The sequence below is a fragment of the Bubalus bubalis genome, chromosome 6 (assembly GCF_019923935.1).
Source record: "Bubalus bubalis isolate 160015118507 breed Murrah chromosome 6, NDDB_SH_1, whole genome shotgun sequence".
NCBI classification, from domain to species: Eukaryota; Metazoa; Chordata; class Mammalia; order Artiodactyla; family Bovidae; genus Bubalus; species Bubalus bubalis.
In genome coordinates, this window is record NC_059162.1 from 9993640 (window position 1) to 10017783 (window position 24144).

General features: G+C 49.1%; 1 protein-coding gene and 1 long non-coding RNA gene across 2 annotated transcripts in view; one reads left to right on the forward strand and one right to left on the reverse strand.

Moving 5' to 3' along the window:
- LOC123333957 overlaps positions 1-11236 on the forward strand; it is a 24592-nt gene extending 13356 nt beyond the window's left edge. The window contains exons 2-3 of the long non-coding RNA XR_006551569.2: positions 4533-4629; positions 10889-11236. This is a non-coding gene — a long non-coding RNA (uncharacterized LOC123333957). The remainder of the gene's footprint in view (positions 1-4532; positions 4630-10888) is intronic.
- The window catches only part of FCRL6 (Fc receptor like 6), a 20990-nt gene extending 5132 nt beyond the window's left edge, over positions 1-15858 (reverse strand). Inside the window, exons 1-7 of the mRNA XM_006061019.4 lie at positions 15668-15858; positions 8623-8643; positions 6248-6514; positions 5441-5725; positions 5035-5310; positions 4519-4644; positions 70-135 (exon numbers count right to left, since the gene is read on the reverse strand). Of these exons, the coding sequence (XP_006061081.4) occupies positions 70-135; positions 4519-4644; positions 5035-5310; positions 5441-5725; positions 6248-6514; positions 8623-8643; positions 15668-15698 (1072 nt within the window). The 5' untranslated portion in view covers positions 15699-15858. The remainder of the gene's footprint in view (positions 1-69; positions 136-4518; positions 4645-5034; positions 5311-5440; positions 5726-6247; positions 6515-8622; positions 8644-15667) is intronic.
- Positions 15859-24144: the final 8286 nt, after the last annotated feature.

Consider the following 24144-nt stretch of genomic DNA (forward strand, 5'->3'; position numbering starts at 1 on the left):
TCCCAACTCCCCTGGCAAGACCCTTCTTTGCCTTTATGGACAGACGCTGGTCCTGATGCAAGTCCTTACCGTTGACATACAGTGGGTGCTGCTCTTCACTTGGGGCTGAGGGTAAATTCCGGGGTGGAAGGGGCCCTAGGAGATGCAAGGGTATGATTCACTGAGCGCCCTCAGAGAGCAGACTAGACAGAGGGTGCAGAGAGACCGAGAGTAAGACAGTCAGTTTACCTTTACAAATCGTGTAAAATTACCTTTAAAAATTGTATAAAATATTTAAAAATTAAATTAAAAAAAATGTCAGTGGAGGTTGCTGGTCTTCCCTAGTGGCTCAGATGGTAGAGTCTGTCTGCAGTGCAGGAGACCCGGGTTTGATTGCAGGTGGGAAAGATTCCCCTGGAGGAGGGCACAGCAACCCACTCTGGTATTCTTGCCTGGAGAATCCCATGGACAAAGGAGCCTGGCGGGGTACAGTCCATAGGGTAGCAAAGAAACAGACGCAACCGAGCGACTAACACAACAGTGGGTTGCTGGAGGTCTGAGTCGGGTTTGCTGATGATTGTTAATCAACAGGTCTGGACACGGTTGATTTTTATGGGATGTTTCTTTTGAAAAAAAAAAAAAAAATACTCTAATGAATAGGATGGCTCCATAGGAATCACAAACTGGAGGAAGCAGGGTCAGAAAAGATGGGTTACACCCTTGCGTTGAAACAGTGCAGATCCACAAGTCAGGCCGCTTTTCAGAAGGAGGAAAGCTAATAATTTTGACAACACACCACGTGCCAGAAACACCCCAGGACCAGGGAATTCAAATGCAACGTCTTCTTAATAGCAAAGCTCCTCACCCAGGGGCCAGCAGAGAGCCAGATGTCAAAAAGGGCCCCCTTCCTAATTCTTTGCTGTCTGACATTTTTCACAACCACTTTGCAAAGGTTAATCCTATGATTTCCATTTTTTAAAATGAGGTGACTGGTTGGGAGAGGTGATTTCTTCAAGGTCACACAGAAAGCGGGTGGAGACAGAATCTTAATCCAGTGTGTATGCGTTTTCTCCATTAGCCTGCTGCCTCTGCGATAGCAGGCGTTTCCAGAACTTTAAAAATTATGTCCTGGGATGGGAATTGGGTCACGGGTGTATTTGAGAACACCCAGTTCATGCCCGGTGTCCAAGAAATATTCATCAGCTCTAATAGCAAGAAAGCATCAGAGTCATCAGGTAGCGCCTTTGAACATGGCTCCTCCTGTAAAATGAAGAGGGCATTTGTGGAGACTCAGAGAGGCCCCTGATTATTAAACATTCCCTGATGCTCATCTGTCAAGGCTGTGTTTCTGAGTTTTCATTCCCAAAGAGCTCTGTGAATTTGATGGAACTGTGTTTTATGGGAGGCGTGACAACAGGAAGTAAAATGAACACTTAAAAAAACAGCCAGAACTTGGACACTTATGTAAGCGCTACTTTGAAGCAGACCCCCTGTATGACCACAGCCTAGTCCTAGTGATTCCGTCCTTGGTCAAAACGCTTTGAAGCTTGCCTTCAGAGATACACTCTGTGGAGTGTTTTCATTTCTTGAGGAATGAATATGCTGTCTGCAAATGATTAAGGATCTTGGAAAGTCGAGCATGGAGAAAAAAGTTGTTGGACAGTGTTTCTTGGGTAACTGGGGAATTTGGCCTGAAGCTGGTTTTCTGAGTGACATTCTAAAGAAGGGTTTGTGCCCATGAGATTCTGAAGTGGTAAGACCTCCACTGGGAGTCTTATTTTCATGAGAGACAAGTTTCTTTTGAACTGGAGTCCAGGTGCTCACAGGCTGACAGTGGGGGTGGGTAGGGGGGTGGGAATCAGTGGGGAGGCAGAGTCTCCACATGAAGAGGGATGTCCCTTTGTCCCATGTGAAAGACATCTTCTTCTTGAAGATCTTTCACCAGTGACTGCTCCTGCACCATCTTGTTTGGGGCTGGGAGGGAGAAGACTGTGATGTGTGGCTTTGCCTTTAATGCTTTGACCCAGAGGTGAGTGGGTAGGAACAGCCATGTTACTGAGGCCAGGCCAGGGAAGGAGGTTTTATGCAGGTGCGGGGAGAGCAGAATTCACAGGCCATCAGTTCACGGTCCCTGCTCCTGTGCCTCCCCATCTAACTCTGGGCCTGCCTCCGTGTCTCTCCAACTGCACGGTCCTTAGTTGCTCTGTGGTGTCCAACTCTTTGCAGTCCCATGGACTGTGGCCCGCCAGGCTCCTCTGTCCACTGGGCTTCTCCAGGCAAGAATATGGGAGTGAGTTGCCATACCTCCTCCAGGGCATCTTCCCAACCCAGGAATCAAAGGTCTCCAACCCAGGTCTCCCACGTTGCAGGCAGATTCTTTATCATCTGAGCCACCAGGGAAGCCCATGAATACTGGAGTGGGTAGCCTATCCCTGCTTCAGGGATGTTCCTGACCCAGGAATCGAACCAGAGTCTCCTGCACAGCAGGCAGATTCTTTACCAGCTAGGCTACCAGGGAACCCCCCTGGTACCTTAAAGCAACCCTGGCCTGACTGCATGGACTCTAGACTCAAGACTAAAGGAAAACAGAGATGAGAAGTTAGATGTACAAAGGCTGCTAAATTAAGAAGGGGAGAGGAAGCTGGAGGCTAACTTAAGCTCTAACTGGGGTGCCTGGTGAGGTGGTGGGGCTGGGGGTGGAGAGAGATACCTTCAGGTACCCTGGCTGTGGTCAGGGAGGAATTCTTGAAACTGTAGGATGGGGTGGTCTTCCTCAAAGAGCAGGCTGGCTTAGCTCCCAGAAAACTCATCACAAATTCCTTAACAGAGGGGGCCGCATACTTGAATAAGCAAATCTAGCTGAAGGTCTATGACACCAATTACTTTCGCCCTTGGCAAGTGGAAAATAAAAATGTCCCTGGGGGAGGAAGAAATAAGTTGATTTGAACCACTGTAGGTGCCCTAGGAATAAACTGGCACCAAATAGCTTTGGCGCTGGGAACCATTCCCTTCAACATGGCTTCAGGCAAACAAAGGTTAAAATTGGAATAACTTGGAGCCACCCAAGGTGATTGCTTTGAAAGCCAACATTCATGCTTAATTATCATGACCAAGACAGGAACAGGAGAAGAGTCTTGAATTTCAAAACCCATAGATTACGTAGAAATCCCATTTATCTAATTATTTTCACTTCTTTCTCCCTATAGAAAGGGAAAGTTGCTCAGTCGTGTCCCACTCTTTGTGACCCCAGGGACTATACTGTCCATGGAATTCTCCAGGCCAGAATACTGGAGTGGGTAGCCTTTCCCTTCTCCAGGGATCTTCCCAACCCAGGGATCAAACCCAGGTCTCCCACATTGCAGGCGGATTCTTTACCAGCTGAACCACAAGGGAAGCCCTAGAATACTGGAGTGGGTAGCCTATCCCTTCTCCAGGGGATCTTCCTGACCCAGAAATCGAACCGGGGTCTCCTGCATTGCTTGCAGATTCTTTACCAACTGAGCTATCAGGGCAACCTCCTTCTCCCTATAGAATCCTCCCTATAGCCGATAGCATTACTCTCATCTGATTTTTGTTGTTGTTCCGCAAAAGAACGTGATGGATTTATTTCAAGAGTACATATTTCAGTCTTTAAATGCTGTTAAGAGAAACGAGGCTTGTTGAAATGTAAGTTGGAGGCGGGCATGTGGTAGACAATATCTTATGGAATAGTTTCACATCTCATCTGAAACTTAACTAAACTTTTTATTTTCAAAGACTCTGATTGGAGGAACTGGAGAATGGATAGCAGGAGCAAAGGCAGCCTGGGAGCCCGCCAGGTGATGTGCTCAAACTAGAATGAGAACGTGCTGCACTCCCACTCAATGCCAGGCCAATACATTAGGCATGAGATAGATGTTACCTCATTATCTCAGACCTTACAACATCCCTAGAGGGAGACATTTAGTGAACCTTCGAGGGAACTGGCCCAAGGTCACCGAATTAGTAAATAGCAGTACTGGGACCAGGCCACTCCCCAGTCCTCTCCACCACACTTCCTTCCTTGAGTTGACATACATGGATACTCACCCAGAGCCCAGTATAGCACAGAAGTGTGTGTGCGTGAGCACACATGTGCACTGGAGTTTTCATGCCCTCTTTCTCCCCTGCTAAGCAGACCAGAGCTCCCCTGACTTCAAGGAGAGAGTTGGAGGCCTTGGGTTTCTCATATTCACAGCCATAGACTGTCTTTCAAATGTGAAGGACACTGGTCTACATCTTGTTGGGCTTGTAAGAATTCCTCTGTTTGTGCCTTATTCATGCCTGAGTGTGCAGCAGTGTGTTTGTGTGACTGCACCAACACACTCCTGGGTGTGTGTGAGTTCTGGAAGGTGTAACTGTCCCTCCGGGGGCCCCTTTGTGTGACATGTGAAGAAAAGTCCCTCTCCCCACCAGTAACCAGAAGTAAGCAATTGGTCCCATCAGACTCGGCTTTCCAGTGGCTGGACTGTGCCTGGCATAGGGATTCAGTAACTAAGAAGGCCGAAAAGAGTTACTAACCGTTTTTCCTCCAGGGTCTGAAATACCCCAGAAGTGCAGCAGCAATGACCATCATGGCAAGCAGGCTTGCAGGCAGCCAAGGGACCAGCCAGTTGCTACTGGTGGGGGCAGGTAAGACCTGAGGATCTGGGGGGTGAGTAGAGGTCACCATGAACATTGAGGATGAAATTCACAAACACACCCAGACAAGCGCAGGAGAGTCAGAGTGGCTGGCGTTAGTGGGAAACGCCTGGCCTGAAGAAGCCTAGGCAACGGGAATGAGGGAAGGACCAAAGGATGTCAACGTGGATGGGCATCCCGTGGCTGACCATGTGGCCCCCCCGCCCATGGTTTCCCCTCCCTCTCCGTGGGCTTCACTATTTCCCCACCAGGTTCAGTGGAGATGTTCCCAGCAGGGTCCATGCTCAGTCAGTCATGCAGTGCCTGCTCTGTACCCAGCATTGAGCCGGGCACGGCAGGAGGAACACAGATCAGTGAGGTCGAGGGCTCAGAGCCCAGCTGGGGGACAAGACCTACCATCCACCGAGAGTGTCTCGGGCTCACTTGTCTCTCTGGAGACACGGTTCCCAGCCTCACAGGAGTAGTTCCCAGCATCCTGCTCTGACATCACCCGGAAGAGGCAGGAGGCGGGTCCCCCATGGGGAGCCACGTGGTTCCGCAGGATGTCCCCATTGAGGTGGAATGAGTACAGAATCGGAGGGGAGCCCCTCTGGACCTCACAGAGGAGCTCCACCTCGTCCCCCACAGCTAGGCTGGTGGGTCTCAGGGTGAGCAGAGGACGGGACACGGGAGCTGGGGAGCACACAATTGGGAGGTCAGTGGACTACCCAGGCGCCTCCCTTAGGGACCCCTCCCCACACAATCAGGGGCCCCACTGCCCATAGCCCAGGAGTCTAAGCAGTGTCTCCCCTCCCCCACTCACCCCACACCCTGAGCTCCAGCTGAGGGCTCCGTTTCTGGACCTGGCCACTCTCAGGGGATGCCTTGCACCAGTAAAGCCCGGCGTCTCCCTCTTTGGCTGCTGGGATGCGGAGTTCTGGGCGGGAGCTCCTGTTCTGCAGGGTGCGGCCCTCCTTGTGGAAGGAAAAGAGAAGCCGCAAGGCCGACTTCTGACTGTGCAGCTTCGTCTGGCATCTCAGGGTCACAGGGCTCCCCTCGCAGAGCTCGTGAGAGGGGAGGGCTGTCAGCACGGGAGGCAGGAACAGCTCTGGGGAGAGACAGCTGGGGGCTCAGGACGGGAGTCTTGACAGTGAGGCCTGGGGAGGCTGAGGTCTGAGCTTCGGCCCACTCCAGACCCCACGGGAAATACCGTCACCGTCTCCCAGCACCTCACCGCTCATCCCAACCACAAACCCTGAAACAATGCCCATGCTCCCAAGCTCCTCTGGGGTCCCAGAAAGCCAGACCCGGAGGGGCCTTAGTGGTCACCTAGTCCCTAGAGGGGAAGAGTCTGGCTCAGGGTCTCAAGGGGGCAGTGAGCATCAGGGTTGCTTCTGGGCTCTTCCCGCCCTGCCCGCCCAGGGCATCTTCCACCTCCTTCCCTGACTCCAAGCATGTCCCATGGTGGGGGAGGGTATGCAGACAGCATCTTGGGCATCACAGGGACCTGCCGACTGACCCAGCAGCAGGGGCAGCCAGAGAGAGGGGTGCAGCTCCAAGCCCTGCTGTCCTCTAAGACCAGGCCCCTGAGCAGCACCCTAACCATCCCACCCCCCACGTGGTGACTCACCTTGGACTTGAACCATGACAGTCCCTGAGTCCCATGAGTCCATGTTTCTGGGATATTTCACCTGCCCAGTGCAGTTATACCAGCCACTGCTGTTAGCTGTTGCTGTCCCCAGGAAGAGAGGCTGGTTTTTCTTAGAGAAATGGAGGAATTTTCCATCTCTGTAGAATTTCACATGGGACAGCACCGCGTTCTTCCTTCCCCGGCATTGCAGAATCAGTATATCCCCCTCAAACACGAGGTATGGCTGGGCTTGGGGGCTCAGCCAGACTGTAAGATGCAGGAGCAGGGTCACCCTGGAGCTGTGGGCCCCTCAGTCCATTTTCTCCCTCTTCCCCAGCCTAATCCCACCCCGCCCCCCACCCCCCTACTCCTGGGATGGAGGCTCCTGGATGGCAGCCTTGCAGCTGTCACTGTCCCCAGGTCATCATGCCAGACCGGGGCCAGCCCTCTGCTTTCTTCCACCCCTTCCCCTCTGTTTCCTCTGCCCTTCTCCTCTTTTCCTCCTCCCTCCTCTTCTCTCTCCATGCCTTCTCTCTGGCCTCCTTCCCTCCTACCCTTCTTCTCTCCATTTTTTTCCCTCCTACATGACCAGGGTTGGAACCCTTCCCTCTGCAGTGGAAGCTCAGAGTGTTAACCACTGGGCCATCAGGGAAGTTCCCCTCCTTGTTTGCTTTTGCAACGCACTTTGCCACCTTGGCAAGCTTGAGGCAAATTGCATTCCTTCCATCCATTGTTCTTTGTTCCTCCTGATTGGATCCCCATTCTCCTAGTTTGGTTTCTTCTTCCCTGGTGACCCCAGCGCAGCTCTTTCTGCAGTGTCCACTTCAGATGGTATGTGCACCCGTCCCCACCAGAGAGGAGCTGGAGGGGTGGGTGTTGGATGTGCCATGGCCTGGGCTCGCTCCCCACTGCTTCCCTCATCGGGCTTCCCCAGGCCCAGCCTCCATCAGCACTCCCAGCAGTGAGGTTTGTCTCTACCACAATCACAGTGTGGGATCTGCCACCTCTGTCCTCCTTTCTAAAATGCCTTTTATGCTCTGATGTGGACAAGAGAAGAGCTCCTGGGGACCCAGCATCATTTCCAGGGCAATCCCAGACTGGCCTGGCCCTGGGACATACGTCTTTGGCTAACCAGGTACCGCTGGTCCCAGACAACCTCAGAAACCTGAGAGTAATGATGCGTAATCAGATAGGGAGCCCTAAAAAGAGCCTCAGCACATCCTACCTTTGTCTGGTTCTCCTGGATCCCCTGGATTCTTATTCTCACCCAAGAACTAATGATGCTCACAGCGTAGCTGAATAATGGGCCTTGCTTCCTTGGCTGCTCTTTCTAGCACCACTAAATATTGGTTTGGAGTCTTCCTCTCGGGCATCACAGAACATGCCCCTAGAGGTCAAGATTTCATAGGTCAGAGTTTTCACCCACTTGACAGAAGCTCCATGGAGGTCAGTGGGACAGGATGAGCAGGAGGGCAAAGGTAGCCAGGGGAGAAAGAAGGCTGACCCACAGGCAAAGATGTCTGCTTCCTTGAACATGAGTGGGATGGAAGCGAATCCCGATGTTGATGAGTGGGGATGGCAGGAGCTCCAGAGCCACACTGACAGGAGGAAATGGAGGCCGTTGGACTTATAAGGGGGCCAGGTGGAGGCCGAGAGTCATTCTTCTGGAACTTGAAGTCACCCTGTGACTATCACAGCCTGAGACAGTGAGGTCCTGGGTTTCTCCTCTTCCTAGGCACCGGTGTGGACCCCCGAGGAAGAGATCTAGGCCGGAGCTGCTCTGAGGATGTTGCTGGGGACCCAACGTTGTTGTTGTTCAGTCTCTCAGTCGTGCCCGACTCTTTGCAACTGCATAGACCTGCAGTGTGCCAGGCTTCCCTGTCCTTCACTATCTCCTGGAGTCTGTTCAAACTCATGTCCAAACTCATTGCTAGCAATACTCAGTGATACTAGAACGAGCAGCCAAGGAAGCAAGGTCCATCATTCAGCTACACTGTGAGCATCATTAGTTCTTCTGATCCAGGGATCCAGGTGGACCAGGTGAAGGCAGGATGTGCTGGGGCTCTTCTTAGGGCTTCCTAGTCTATTACTCATCATTACTCCCAGGCTTCTGATGCCATCCAACCCTCTCATTTTCTGTCATCCCTCTCTCTTCCTGCTCTCAATCTTTCCCAGCATCAGGGTCTTTACCAATGAGTCCGCTCTTCGCATCAGATGGCCAAAGTATTAGAGCTTCAGCTTCAGCATCAGTCCTTCCAGTGGATATTCAGGGTTGATTTCCTTTAGGATTGACCCAATGGCCCTGATTTTGCCTATCTATTAAGTTTTGGCCCAGAGACACCCTTGGAGATGAAAGAGACATGGACAAGACTCACCAATTTTCCCAACACAGGGAACTGCAAGAGAAAAAATGTGGTAGATTAAGTAGCAGAAAGAACTTTCTGACAAGGAGAGGGCCTGTCACCTTACAAATAGATGCTAACATTCATGCAACCAGTCAACCACCCAGCCCCCTAAGCACATAACTATCTAAGCCACCCAACCATTCACATACCCAGCCACCCACCTATCTAACCAAACAGCCACCCAGCCACTCAATACCCAGCCACCCAGCTATCTAACCAAACAGCCACCCAGCCACTCAGCCACTCAACTTTTATGGTGGACCTACTGCCTGGAATTCTTTGCCCAATCTCATTTTAAATATTACCTCCTGGGACAGGTCTTGCTGGGCTTCCCCAGGTGGTGCTCATGGTAAAGAACCTGCCTGCCAATGCAGGAGATGCAAGAGACACGGGTTCAATCCCTGAGTTGGGACGATCCCCTAGAGGATGAAATGGCAACTCCAGTATTCTTGCCTGGAGAATCCCATGGACAGAGGAGACTGGCAGGCTACAGTCCATACGGTTGCAAAGAGTTGGACATGACTGAAGCAACTTAGCACAATTATCATAATACCCTATTGTGTTACCATCAGAGCACTTATCATCATTTAAAATTACCTTACCATTAAATTGCCTACTTGTAATCACCTGTCTCCCTCCCTCTGTGTGGAACTTAAGCTCCATGAGAGCAGGTCCTCTGCCTGTCTAGTTCACTGCCATGTTACCTACACCTAGGGCCCGTGCCTGGACCATGGTCTGTGTTCAATAAGCATATACTATATACTAAATAGTTGCACGAATGCTTCTCCCACTCGAGCAGGGACGGGAACAAAAAGTAGAAGACACAGGACTAGATTCCTACACTATTGTGCCTAAGGGGCCTGTTTACATGCACAGAAGAACTCAGCAAAGCAGGACCGAATTCTTGTGGCCCATCTGCCCACAGAGCTCTGGGGAATAGAGTATATGGAAGTGATCATAGGAAGGAGGTGAGAATAGAGTGTATGGGTGTGATCACAGGAAGGAGGTGAGGCGTCCCTGGAGGAGTAGTCATTAAACGATTGTGGGGCATGGACAGGCAGCTTGGACGCGTGAGAGAACTATCACCAGGCCAGCAGTCACAGCGTGTTGCATCTGGTACGCATCACACTAATGCTTCTAGAAGAACGAATGTTTGAGGAGAGTGAGTGGACAGGAAAGTGAAAGTGTTAGTTGCTTAGTCATATCTGACTTTTGGTGACCCCATGGACTATAGCCTGCCAGGCACCAGTGTCCATGGGATTCTCCAGGCAAGAATACTGGGGCGGGTAGCCATTTCCTTCTCCAGGGGATCTTCCCGACTCAAGGGTCAAATTCAGGTCTCTTCCATTGCAGGCAGATTCTTTACCATTTGAACCACCAGGGAAGCCCAGGTGGCCTGGAAAGAGAGGCCAAACCACAAAAGGATGACAGATGAGGTTAGGCAGGTGTGATCAGCCTAAGGGATGGGAGACCCTAAACTGAGGGACAGAGTTGGATATAAAGCAGTGGAGCATATTCTGGGCTTTGGGGCAAGAGGCAAAAGAATGAATGATGTAGGGCTGAGTGCAGTCGGTCCAGCTGGTCCCCAGACATTTACTTGTGCCTTTCTTTGCTGGGTGCTGTGCAGAATCCTGAGAAATGCAAGAATGGTCTTGGGAAGGGTGGGTGCTGAGATCCCCTCAGCAGATCTGCCGTGTTCATTCACAGGCTATCATGCTTGCTGTCCACATGATTTGGGACATATTCTCTACCTACTCAGCTCAGGTCAGCTTCCCCGCAGGTTCTCAGGGTGTATAAGATTATGAGCCCATCCCTTCCTCTTTCCCTGCCTCCAATCTAAGTGCATCTTCTGTGATCTTCGTGTAGTGGGAACCAGATGACGTGGACTGATTCCATGAGTCCATCCCTTTCTATGGGAACTTGCACAGGTTGTTTAAAGTTCAAGAGCCTCCAATTCCTGGCTCTGTCTGTATAGTGGAAATGACAATGAAATGGAGCAGGACCGTATGGTCCTTGCCCCTCCCCCCACCAGCTTCTCTGCTAGCCATTTGCCTCTGGAAAACCTTAGTCAAAGAATAAGCTTAGTCAGAGAAGTGAGAAATGCTGAAACAAAGGAAAACATTCAAAGGGGACCAAATAATAATAATGTAGTCATTAGGCATAGTCAAGGACCTTTAGTTCTGTCTCAAGGGCTATAGATAATATTCTGAGCCATATAATGTGAGCTGTCTTATAGATATCAAAACCCCAGGTGGAGAAATTAACTACATGATGACCAGACTGTGTCCAGGACATGAGCTGCCACAATTTCAAGGACTGACTGCAAAGAAATGGGAAAAAATGGACCCCCAAACTGAAGATTAACAGTACCTAAAACAACCAAGATGATGCCAGTCAGACCACTGATGACCAATTTGAAGATGACTGTCAGGGATGACTGTGCTCTTTCTGCATGTAGCCCCCCACCCCCAGCTCTGTCTACAAAAGCTCTCACCCGCTGCTTGTCAGAGGGGGAGTCAGCCTTTGGACAGATGTCTGCCACCCTCTCCCACAGTTGCTGACATCTGAAATAAAGCACTTTCCTTTCCACCAACCTGGTCTGCTTATTGGCTTTTGAGTGGCAATCAGCCAGACCCCGCCATGCATACCTTTTGGTAACAATAAGTCATTTTTTCCTTACAGAGCAGTTATATAGATTATGCTGACCCCCCGCCTGAGGAGGTGGCTTCTACATTAGCTGAAAGCAGAAAGAAGGCCTGACCTCAGAGTGACTAAGACCTCACTGGGCAGTGATGCCTCCCCATCCTTTCTCTTCCCTACCAGTAAACAGTTTTGCAGCTACAAAGTGATGAACAAACAAGGCTGAGGTGACTGATGCCTATAACAAGAGGGTAGGCTCCAGCGAGCATAGATGCTTCAAATGAGCTTGTGCCCCAGATCCCAATGACTTGCTCTCCAGGGCACTGCAAGGCCTCGGGGTTGCGATTGCAGAACCACTGTGTCTAATCAAAACGGCCACCATCTGGGGACAAACAGAGTAAATGACACCTGCTTTCAGCAGTTCCTATGACGAGAACCCGAGGGTTTCAGTCCAGTAGAGGCTGAAGATGAGGTGACAGTGTGATGTGAAACCAAGAGCTACTGTAAAGCTGTGGAGTCCTGGATGGCTGAGGTCACAGCCCCAGTGAGCTCTGCACTCACTGGGCCACTTTGGAAGGGATAAGAAAGCCCAGCTCCTGACCCACTGACAAAGCTTAGCAGGACCGAGCAGACCAGGGCGACGAACAGGGCCTAGAAACCTTTTCCTACTAGAGGAATTGGGAGATGTTTATCTGAGAATGATGAGACAGAGTAGGGATAGTCAGTGGCCTTCGAATACCTGATGGACTAAGGCAGGGTCTTTACCACTAGCGTGACCTGGGAAGCCCTCATAGGGCAGAAGTGAAACTAGTTAGATCAGAGAGGCAGGTTTCAGCTCCGCGCGAGGACCTGCTGCTGCTGCTGCTGCTAAGTTGCTTCAGTCACGTCCGACTCTCAGCGACCCCATGGACTGTAGCCCACCAGGCTCCCCCGTCCCTGGGATTCTCCAGGGAAGAATACTGGAGTGGGTTGCCATTTCCTTCTCCGACTACATCACAGTAAATCTCTACCACACTGTAACATGCTACTCTGCCAAGGGTTGGCAGCCGTGCACCGGGAGGGCTGTGTGTCACGGATACTGTGTGTGTATGGGGGTGGGTTCCAGTACGAGGACTGAAGCTGGCCGATGCACAGCTCAGAGGAAGATCAAGGTTCATCGCCTAAATTTTAAATACATCATACTGTGTGTTAATCACTCAGTTGTGTCCGACTCTTTGCAATCCCATGGACTGGGGCTTGCCAGGTTCCTCTGTCCATAGAATTCTCCAGGCAAGAATACCGAAGGGGGTTGCCATTTCCTTCTCCAGGGGGTCTTCCCGACCCAGGGATTGAACTCAGGTCTTCTGCGTTGCAGACAGATTCTTTACCATCTGGGCCACAAGGGAAGCCCAAATACATCTGTTATACAGCCATGACCAGCGTGTTCAGTGTCAGGGCTTCTAGCCTCTAGAATCTGTGATAGCCAATACTAACGACAGGTACCATTTGTCATGTGACCATGTCCTGCCATGTACTTTAAATGAATATAATTTCTAGTTTTACCTGATTAAAATCCAACTACATCCGGACTAGAGGTAGTGAGATAGAACAGAGAAAGCACAGGGTTTGACAAAATGAATTGGGTTTGCATCTCTGTTTTGCTTGTTAGCAGGGTAATTTCAGGCAAGTTTCTTAACATTTCTGAACCTCAGTTTCCCCAACTGCTTCATAGGGATAAAAATTAAACCCTCCCCTATAACGACTCTGAAGGTTATATGAGATAATGCACGTACCGTACATTTAATGTTTTTTTTTTTTTTTTTCTCCTCTGTCTCTCTGGCCACATCTGAGAGGAAATAGCACTTGAAAGGAAATAGCAGCTTTACCCTTACAGTAACTTCGTTCTGACTCTTTCAGACAGGGCGTCCAAATCTCAGGCTGGCTTTCTGGGATCCTGAGCATCAGATGTGACTCAGTCTTGCCTGGGTTTCCCATATGCCATCCAATTATTCAGCCCGTTACTGACTTTCCACCCCTCCTCCTTTGCTTTCCCCCATCCAGATCCTGGGCTACACGCCGGGAAGCTCTTAGATTTGTATCTAGTCAAGTCCAAGGACTCTATTCCTTTCCAAGGAAGGGATGTGCCCTTAAGAATCTCCCATCTGGAGCGTATCCAGGCCCGAGGCCGTCCTGTCCCTGCCCTAATGTGAGCACTGACCTTCTCACTTGTCCAAATGGCCATTCATAGAACACACAGGGCAGCATGGTGATGCTGGGGAAGGAAGAGCCCTGAGTGCAACGAGTATTTTCTTCTCAGAGGCTAAATTCCCACAAACTCTACTCAGGAAGGGGGTGTTTTTAGGAATGCTTTTGCTTTTCAGGGCTTCCCTGGTGGCTCAGACAGTAAAGAATCTGCCTGCAATGCAGATTCTGGATTTAGTCCCTGGGTGAGGAAGATCCCACGAAGAAGGAAATAGTTATCCACTCCAGTATTCTTGCCTGGAGAATTTCATGGACAGAGGAGCCTAGCGGGCTACAGTCCACTGGGTTGCAGAGTCAGACATGACTGACTGACTAACACATTTTGCTTTTCTGGTTCAATGAAAACAAACTTCTGGGACCAAGCTTAAAACAAAAACCAAGTCAACTCAGAAACTGTGAAGCGAAGTGATCTACGTGCCCAGACTCATTCGTTTCGAGTGTAGCATCTGACAATGGCTGAGACTGAGCTGAATCTAGAGGAGCCAAGTAACCCATCCCCACTCCAATCCTCTGTCTGGAGACCAGTCCCTTCTGGCATGTGTGACTGGCCCCATTGGGTCAAGGAGACAGCTATGGATTCAGAAGAATGGGTTTGAACCTTCATATGCATTGGAGAAGGAAATGGCAACCCACTCCAGTGTTCTTGCCTGGAGAATCCCAGGGATGGCAGAGCCTGGTGGGCTGCCATCTATGGGGTTGCACAGAGTTGGACACGACTGAAGCGACTTAGCAGCAGCGGCAGCAGCATAGGTTCCCATGGGCTTCCCAGGTGGCTCAGTGGTAAAGAATCTTCCTGCCAGTGCAGGGATTCAGGAGATGCAGGTTCGATCCCTGGGTTGGGAAGATACCCTGAAGAAGGAAATGGCAACCCACTCCAGTATTGTTGCCTTGGAAATCCCATGGACAGAGGAGCCTGGTGGGACACGATGTAGCTACTCAACAACAGCAACAATAACAAGAACATGGGTCCCCATGGGCTGTTCAGACCCAAATCAGAACCTCCCCCGACAGAGAGAGGAAGTAGGCAGGATAAGAATGGCCATTTTGAAGAGGGCTTTGGACACTCAGGGTATAAACCTCTTGACCAGGGAAGAAGCCCAGTCATTGTTGACTGGTTCCAAGAAAAGGCTGAGGCTTCTTAAAAATACATCTCCTTGTAAAACCTCATGTTTAGTTCTGCTTGCTGAGCAAAATGTGTGGAACTGCCTTTTGTCCACTTCCCTGATCATTCCTCTGCACCCCAGCAGCCTCCTTTCCTTCTGTGATTTTATTTTCCTTTCAAGATAGACCTGATGGATATTTTAACTTGATTTCACAGGGTGAAAAATGTCACTGGACTTCAGCATGTGATTTTTTTGGCTCCCTAAATTAGCTTTGACACATCAAATGGTTGCCCTTCCAAGGACCCAGGAAAATGGGGTAGGAAAGCTTGAGGCTCCCCAAATGGCCTCATCCTCATCACTCTAATCCCCATCAGTCTCACCTCCATCAGTCTCACCTCCATCACTCTCATCCCCATCACTCTCATCTCCATAACTCTTATCTCCATCACTCTCATCCCCATCACTCTCACCTCCATCACTCTCATCCCCATCACTCTCATCTCCATAACTCTTACCTCCATCACTCTCATTCCCATCACTCTCATCTCCATCACTCTCATCCCCATCACTCTCACCTCCATCGCTCTCATCCCCATCGCTCTCATCCCCATCACTCTCACCTCCATCACTCTCATCCCCATCACTCTCATCTTCATCGCTCTCATTCCCATCAGTCTCACCTCCATCACTCTCATTCCCATCACTCTCATCTCCATAACTCTTACCTCCATCACTCTCATCCCCATCACTCTCATCTCCATCACTCTCATCCCCATCACTCTCACCTCCATCACTCTCATCCCCATCACTCTCATCCCCATCACTCTCACCTCCATCACTCTCATCCCCATCACTCTCACCTCCATCACTCTCACCTCCATCACTCTCAAGCATACCCATGTGCACACACTAGTTTCAAGCTCTAGCCATAAACCCACTTGAACTAGGAAAGGTGAAATAAGGAACTTTGCATCTTAGGAACGACACAGTCTTTGGTGCCCAGGAGAGGCTACTGGGACTTGGTGACTTACCGAAGAGGAGCGCAACTGTCCAGAGCAGCATGGGGCCCAGCCTGGCGTGGAGGAGGGTACACGGCAGACGGGAGTCAGGGGCTAGGATGGCAGGGAGAGCGTCTAGGCCACAGGGGTGGGTGGGTGACCCCCTCTGACGTGGGTTGTGTTAGCGCTTGATAATCTAAATACAGGAAGTGGGGAAGAAACTACAAGCTCAAATTGGTATTTCTTCTTTGCTAGAAGGAGCATAACACAAATGAATTTTCTTGACCATAAAGATAAGGTAGTCAGATAAGCCACTGGCAAGCACTTTATTGTTTTCTTTATATATATATATATATATATTACTGAAGTATAGTTGACTTACAATGTTTCAGGTACACGGCAAAGTGATTCATTATACATATACACATATATTGTTTTTGAAATTATTTTCCATATGGTTCCCTGTGCTGTCCCGTAAACCTTTGTTACTTGTTGCATATCTATTTTTTAACTAGAAATCTAGCATTCTATTAATACTAAGTCAAACAAGTGGAATCAAAATGTCATTAATGTGTTAGGCAAAAATTCATGTTTTCTAAAATATATATAATACATATTACTTATATACATATATGTATATAAAAGCTTTTCTACTACATTTGATAAAGGCTTGAGAAAGAACATAAAAAAAAAGAATAGATGGAGAAATTGGAAAACATAAATTGCTGCCAGTGTCCCAGCCCAGCGATGAAGCCCTGCTGACCCCCGCCTCCACAGGAGGCCCTCCAACACGAGCAGGTACTTTTGGTTCAGTCTCCTGTGGGGTCACGGCTCCTTTCCTCTGGGTCTTGGCGCACACAAGATTTTGTCTGTGCCCTCCAGGACTGGAGTCTCTGTTTCCCCCAGTGCCTTCGAAGTCCTATAATCAAACTCCTTTGGCCTTCAAGGTCAGATTCCCCAGGGCTTCGCAGTCCCTTTGTCAGATCCCCAGGCTGGGAAGCCTGACGTGGGCTTCAGAGCCTTCACCACAGTGGGAGAATGTCTTTGGTATTATTGTTCTCCAGTTTGTGGGCCACCCCCCAGGCTGCTATGGAATTTGATTTTACTGCGGTTGTGCCCCTCCTACCGCCTCACTGCAGCTTCTTCTTTGTCTTCGGACGTCTTTACCTTTTCTTCTTTGTCTTTATCTTTTTTTGGTGGGTTCCAGCATCCCCCTGTCCATGGTTGTTCAACGGCTAGTCGTGATTTTGGTGCTCTTGCAGGAGGGATGAGTGCATTCCCTTGCAAGCACTTTTGAACACTCTCTTGGTGGTTTGAAAAGGTTCATGCTAGGAATTAGGGTGGGGCATGGCTAAGGAAAGACCCAGAGACTGCCAGAATTTGCTAGCCTCAGCATCACTTGGTCTGGAAGGTAGCACAGCAATGGAAACACTAAGATCCTCCACACTGCCCCACCTCTAGTTCTCCAAGGTGCCCTCTTCTTCAAGAAGAAATGTGTCTGGCCTCTGAAATAAGGTAGAGAAGTGGAATCCTGAAGATATTCCACAGGGCCATCAGCTCAGCAGAGAATCAGGGATCAATGTGGCTGGCGTAGAACGGGGATGGAGGTTCTGAACCTGAGGCTTTAAGACTATCAGGTAATTATTTTGAGAAGAACTGTTCATTAAAAGACATCATTAAACGAGTGAACAGGCAAGCCACAGAGTGGCAAGATATTTTAAATACATATTGCTGACAAAGGACTGGTATCCAGAGTGCAAGGATTTCTACAATTCAACATGAAAAAGACAGGCAACCCTCTAGAAAAATGGACAATATTTTGGACAGCTACTTTACAAACACAGATATCCAAGCTTTCAATAAACACAGGATAAGGAACTTGACTTCATAAATCACTGTGGGAGTGCAAACCTGCACAGCAATAAGATTCCACTGCATCCCCCATAAGAATGGCAAAAGCTATGGATGACCAAGCGCTGGCGAGGGTGTGGAGCAACTAGAACTCATGTGCCCCTCCAGAGGGAATATAAATGGGTACAGCCACTTTGGAAAACTGCGGCAGGATCTAATCAACCTGGACACATGGATCCCGAGGGCCCAGTGTTTTCATTCTGAGGTATCTGCACACGCATGGGCATCACAAGACAGGTGCAGGAATGTTCATAGTGGCGTCACTTGTAACAGACGAAAACTGGAAACCACTGGTCTCTCAGCACAGAAGGAGACTGTCCCCTTGGCCCCCATGTCCTTTGAGAACTGAACATGTGAATTTAAGGAGAAGCGTGGAGAGCTGGGTAAAATGCCAGGAAGCATTTTCTGACAGTGAGTTCTTCCTGGAAGACTTTAGGTGAGAATTTTCAGTCTGAAAAGAGTTTGCTGTGCTGACTGCTGAAGGAGCTTCCCAGGTGGCGCTCAGTGGTATAAAACCTGCTTGCCAATGCAGGAGATGTAAGAGATTTGGGTTTGATCCCTGTGTCGGGAAGATTCCCTGCAGAAGGGCATGGCAACCCACTCCAGTATTCTTGCCTGGAGAATCCCATGGACAGAGGAGCCTGGCATGCTACAGTCCATAGGGTCATGAAGAGTTGGACAGGACTGCAGCGACTTAGTACATACGCACTGCTGAAGGTGGGAATGGAAAGGGTGAACTTTCTGTTTTCTCCCCAAGAATCTCTGATTCAGTAGAAATGGGCAACCGATCCGGCACTGCCAGGAAGTTCTTTTGAGTCTCGGTTGATTGGGAGGGAGTTAAAAGGAGTGAGGAAGTAAAGTAGGAATTGAATACCTTGTTGGCTCAGCTCAAGATGTTAACATTTATGCATTTTCCTCTATTTGTTCTCTTTCCAACACATCTCTCGACTTGAGTCATCTTTAACTTTATTCAGCTGCATGTGTAGAGGGTAATGTGACACCTCTGCAGGGCTGCAGCTAAGATAGGAGATGGGGCAACCACAGATGGTCTAGCTTGCACGCACTGAACGTGCTTTGCAGGCAGAACCCATGAAGCCTTGGCCCCTGGCTGCTTCTACCTTCCCTGGGTTCAGGTGGCCTGACCGTGTGAAGCCTCCCCCACTTCTCACCCTACCCTTGCAGAGTGAGGTTTTGTTGCACCTTCAAAGGTGTTAATGACATTGGCTCTCTGAGCTTAACTGGCTGCACACTGCTTCTTGGGGGTGAAGATCACCAGAGGCAAGCAGGGCTGCTCCCAAGTTATGATTCTTCCAGGGCCCAGACTGAATGGAATCAAGATTGGGATGGGTTGCGGGGGTGGGGGATCAAAACCCACAATACTCTAAGGGAAATGAGGGGCTAAGAGGAGGTGGGTGGATAACAGAGAGGGGATTCTCAGCCAGCAAGGGCTTGAAGCCCAGGGGTCCTCATTCCTCAGGGTCAGCTCACAGGGGAGCGGTGGTGATGGACAATGGCTTCTGGGGAATGGGAAGATTCAGTCCCACTCCTAGCAGGGAAGAGAGGAGAGTAGGGTAGGCAACTGGGGTTAGGGGGCAGCTCTGGGCATGTAGATGCCATGGTGGGCCCCAGAGCCACCCACCTGGTCTTAAATCCTTGCTCTGGATACTAATCTGCTGAGAGCTTGGTGAAGTTTTTAACCTTTCTGCACTGCAGAGTCCTTAACTCTAAAGTGGGATAAATGATTACTCCTGCATTGTAGGGGCGTTAGGAAGGGTAAATGAGATAACACTGTGAGAAATGCTTAGACAATGCTTCTAACAGCCCTCTCTGCAATGGTGGTGATGTTCTCTGGGCTGTTCAGCCAGCTGTTACCAGCTACATGTAGCTACTTGTGGTTGGCTAGTGAGACTGAGGAACTGACATTTTCATTGTTTTAAACTTTTGCTGTTGTTCTGTTGCTAAGTCTGCCTGACTTTTTGCAGCCTCCTGGACTGCAGCTCGCCAGGCTTCCCTGTCCTTCACTAACTCCCGGAGTTTGCTCGAACTCATGCTCACTGAGTCGCCGATGCCATCCAACCATCTCATCCTCTGTGGCCCCTTCTCCTCCTGCGTTCAGTCTTTCTCAGAATCAGGATCTTTTCCAATGAATTGGCATTTTGCATTAGGTGGTCAAAGTATTGGAGCTTCAGCTTCAGCATCAGTCCTTCCAGTGAATATTCAGGGTTGATTTCCTTTAATACAGACTGGTTTGATCTCCTTGTTTGTTCAGGGACTCTCAAGAGTCTTCTCCAGTACCACAATACAAATTAAATAACTAGATGTGGCTAGTGGCTGCCTTGTTGAATATTGCAGGCTTAGAATAAGGCCTGGCAAGTGCTTGATGATCAGCTGCTGTGTAAGGAAGAGTAAAAGCCTTGAGCCCCTAGAGCCTTCCTCTCAACCTTAGCTTGTACTGGTAAATCCCAGAGAGGTGAAGCAATTTGTGCCAAGGTACTCAGCCATGAAGCCTGCTGGGACTGGAGGCCCAAGGAAAGACTTGACATTTCAGAGTTAATGGCAATCCACCCCAGCACTCTTGCCTGGAAAATCCCATGGACGGAGCAGCCTGATAGGCTACAGTCCATGGGGTCCCAAAGAGTCAGACACGACTGAGCGACTTCACTTTCACTTTAGAAAGAGGGCAGGAGCTGTAAAGACCAGGAGTCCAGTGAAGATGGAGCTGGACAGGGAATGAGACTCTGGGCCTGGCCTGCGGAGGGCAGACAACATGGAGGCATCTGATCACCATCCTCTTTCCCTTTCCTCCTAGAGACTTGGAGAACGAGCTTGGACGGGCCAATGGGAAACTTTGTATCAGGCCTGCAGCGACCCCTTGTGGTTACATAGACAACTGCCCTAACGAGAGCATCTTTATTAATCTCGAAAGATCATTCTCTATTTACCCAACCATCCAGGAAGCTTTATTTTTTATTTTTTAGGTCTTGCTCAATGCCCTGTATATCCCTGCCTTCAGGAGGTCAGGAGGAGACAGGCATATACTCAATATAGTCTTTGTGTTTTTTAAAGCATTTTTTCATGCCTCCATTATCCTATTTTCATCACTTTGTTTTATTGTCTTTTTCTAATTCCAATTTTTGATCTCCCTAAAGCCAAGAGCCAAGTCTAATTTATTTTTGTGTCTCCAGGCCTAGCATAGTAAGATCTTCAAGATACAGCAAAGTATAATTTTTAGAAGTTCTGGAGTCAAAGAGTTGGGTTCTAATTCTGGTTCTGCTGCTTACTAAGTGGAAGATGGGGGTGGGAGGGGTGGCTTAATCTCAGATTTTAAATCTCTAACAAGGTGATAATGACATTGATTTCTAATATTGTGGAGAGGATTATGCTTTTGCTCACACAATATCTTGTACACTCATCTCTCCACCTGAAACTGGGGTCTACAGTTACATCTTCGATTCCTGGGTCAGGATGATCCCCTGGAGAAGGAAATAGCAACCCACTCAGTATTCTTGCCTGGGAAATCCCACGGACAGAGGAGCCTGGCAGGCTACAGTCCATGGGGTCACACAGAGTTGAACACAACTGAGTGACTAACACTTGCCCTTGGCTTCAAGGAAGCTCTTTCCTGACCAGGCTTTGGGGCACGTACATGTCTCAGCTTCAGGGTACATACGTGTCTCAGCATTTATCTGGCATTGTAATCACCTCGTGTATGCATTCCCTGCAAAGGACTGCAAGCCCTCAGAGGTTACAGGCCACATTTGTCTTCTGTGCTGTGCATTCAGTGCCTGGTTCAACACATCTGTGTGGGATGGAGGCTGAGATACACCAGAGGCCCCCCTCCTCTGGGTCCTACTAATGTCCAGTAGCAACCATCAGGAGGCTGCTGAATTGTCACCCGATTTGACCTTCTTCAGGTCCTCTCACCCCACCCCTCGATTCTCTTACTCTTAAATAAGTGGGTCTTAAGGTAAGAGTTTCCTACCTTGCATGGCTTTGTTTATTTGCTTGTTTCTGAGGGTTTTGTTTTGTTTTGTTTGTTTTGGCCACACCACATGATATGTAGTATCTTAGTTCTCCAAAGCAGGGATCAAACCTGCCCCCTGCAGTGGAAATGCAGAGTCTTAACCATTCCCTGATAGCTCAGTTGATAAAGAATCCACCTGCAATGCAAGAGACCCCGGTTCAATTCCTGGATTGGAAAGATCCCCTGGAGAAGGGAAAGGCTACCTACCCCTGTATTCTGGCCTGGAGAATTCCATGGACTGTACAGTCTATGGGGTCGCAAAGAGTTGGACACGACAGAACGACTGTCACTTTCTCACTTCCTCAACCGCTAGACCGCCAGGGAAGTCTGAGATTTCCCTACCTAATGTGCTTGGTTGTCTCTGAGTTAGCCTAGTATCCAAATAACTCAGCAGCTCTATTCCTTCCTTTCTGGCAATGAGAGATCATTCATTTCTTTGAAGGGGGGGGGTCCCATTTAATCTATGTTTCTTTGAATCACAACTCCACCCCACCTCAGTTTCCTCACTTTTGATTGTATACATACTCATTACATTCTCCCTTGCATTTTTTTCCCCCTAAATAATATGTTAACTTTTTTTCAGTTGTGCTTCAGATAGGGCAGCCTAGAAGCCCATGGTCACCAAAAACAGCCTTAGAAATTAGGGAATGGTTTCATAGAAGTGACTGGAAATGGACGGAGACACATTCTTCCCTGGAGACTGAGGAAGAAAAGCATATGCAATTAAAGCAATAAATTGGATTTTTTGAGTGTTTTTTGTTTACCATTGTCAAACATAATCTATTTCATGCATTTCTACAGAATGCATAAAATAGGTCAGATTTCATTTTCTTCAGTTTGCTTATTTTCTCCTCCTGTTCCCTGCATAATGGGAAGACGGTAGACGTGTGTATTTAGAGAAGGTGGGGGTAGAGGATTGGGTGCACTGGACCCTGGAGTTGGACGCCCGTGAGCAAATAAAAACTAAAACGTGGCAATGAAGTATCTGGGAACGAGCACGGGGTTTGAGTCAGACAGACCAGAGTTCGGGTTCTGGCTCAGCTGCAGTCACTGTGCGCCTTGGGTTTCACTCTCATTCGTCTCCTGCTGCATTCACCCCCTCCACTCCTCCCTGCACCAATTTCTCTCTCCACTGGGTCCCTTTCATCTGTATGTGGTCGTGCACAAGTACCGTCTCAAACCAAACAAACCTTGCCCCCTGCCTTCCTCATCCCTTTCAGCTTCCATCCATGCTTCTCCTCCCTTTACTGCCAAGTTTTCAGAGGAGTCACCCACACTCCCTGTCTCCTCTTCTGCAATCCCTCCCCAGGTCTCACTCTCGGATGATCTGCCTTCAGCCCTCACTGACCCACTTTTGTCACTCACAATGGCTCCTCTGTGTCCAGCCTCAAAGACCTGCCCCCTGATCGCCTGGCTCCTCAGCAGCGTTTCCAACAGTCGGGCTGCTTCCCTCCTGAAACACTTCTTGACATCCATCACCTCCCCCTCGTCTGATGGTCTCCTACTTCTCTGGCTAATCCTTCTTAGTCTGTTTACTGGACCCGTTTCTTCCTGACACCGAATGTAGGGGTCCTCAGAGCTCAGTCCCGGGATCCCCTCCCTTCCCATCTCTTCTCTGTTTATGCTGTTTCCCTGGCCCCACAGCATTAAATAGTGTAAGGCAACCCCAAATTTATATATCCTGACCTGACCCGACCTCTCTGGTGGACTCTGACCCCGAATATACAACTGCTGGTTCTCCTCCTCCACTGGGGTGGTTCACAAATATTTCGAACTTGGCATATCCAAAAGAAAACCCTTTGTCCCTCTTCTTGCTGGGAACAAATTACCCTTTCACTGTTCCCACCCTTCTCCCCATGTTTTCTCATCTCAGTAAGCACCACCACTCAGAAACTTCAGAGCCATTTCTTACCACTAATCTATCATCTAGTTCTATAGGTTCCTCTCCAAAATATGTCTCAAATCCACCTCATTCTCCCCATCTTTACTGCTACCTATAATGGAGTTCCTGATACCTTTTGCCTCCATCACTGGGAAAGCCTCTTGATCCTTTTCATTATAGGGGACTGGAATGCAAAAGTAGGAAGTCAAGAAACACCTGGGGTAACAGGCAAATTTGGATCTTGGAATATGGAATGAAGCAGGGGAAAGGCTAATAGAGTTTTGCCAAGAGAACACACTGGCAAACACCCTCTTCCAACAACACAAGAGAAGACTCTACACGTGGACATCACCAGATGGTCAACACTGAAATCAGATTGATTATATTCTTTGCAGCCAAAGATGGAGAAGCTGTATACAGTCAGCAAAAACAAGACTGGGAGCTAACTGTGGCTCAGATCACGAGCTCCTTATTGCCAAATTCAGACTTAAATTGAAGAGAGTAGGGAAAACCACTAGACCATTCAGGTATGACCTAAATCAAATTCCTTATGATTATACGGTGGAAGTGAGAAATAGATTTAAGGGACTGGATCTGATAGAGTATATGATGAACTATGGACGGAGGTTCGAGACATTGTACAGGAGACAGGGATCAAGACCATCCCCATGGAAAAGAAATGCAAAAAAGCAA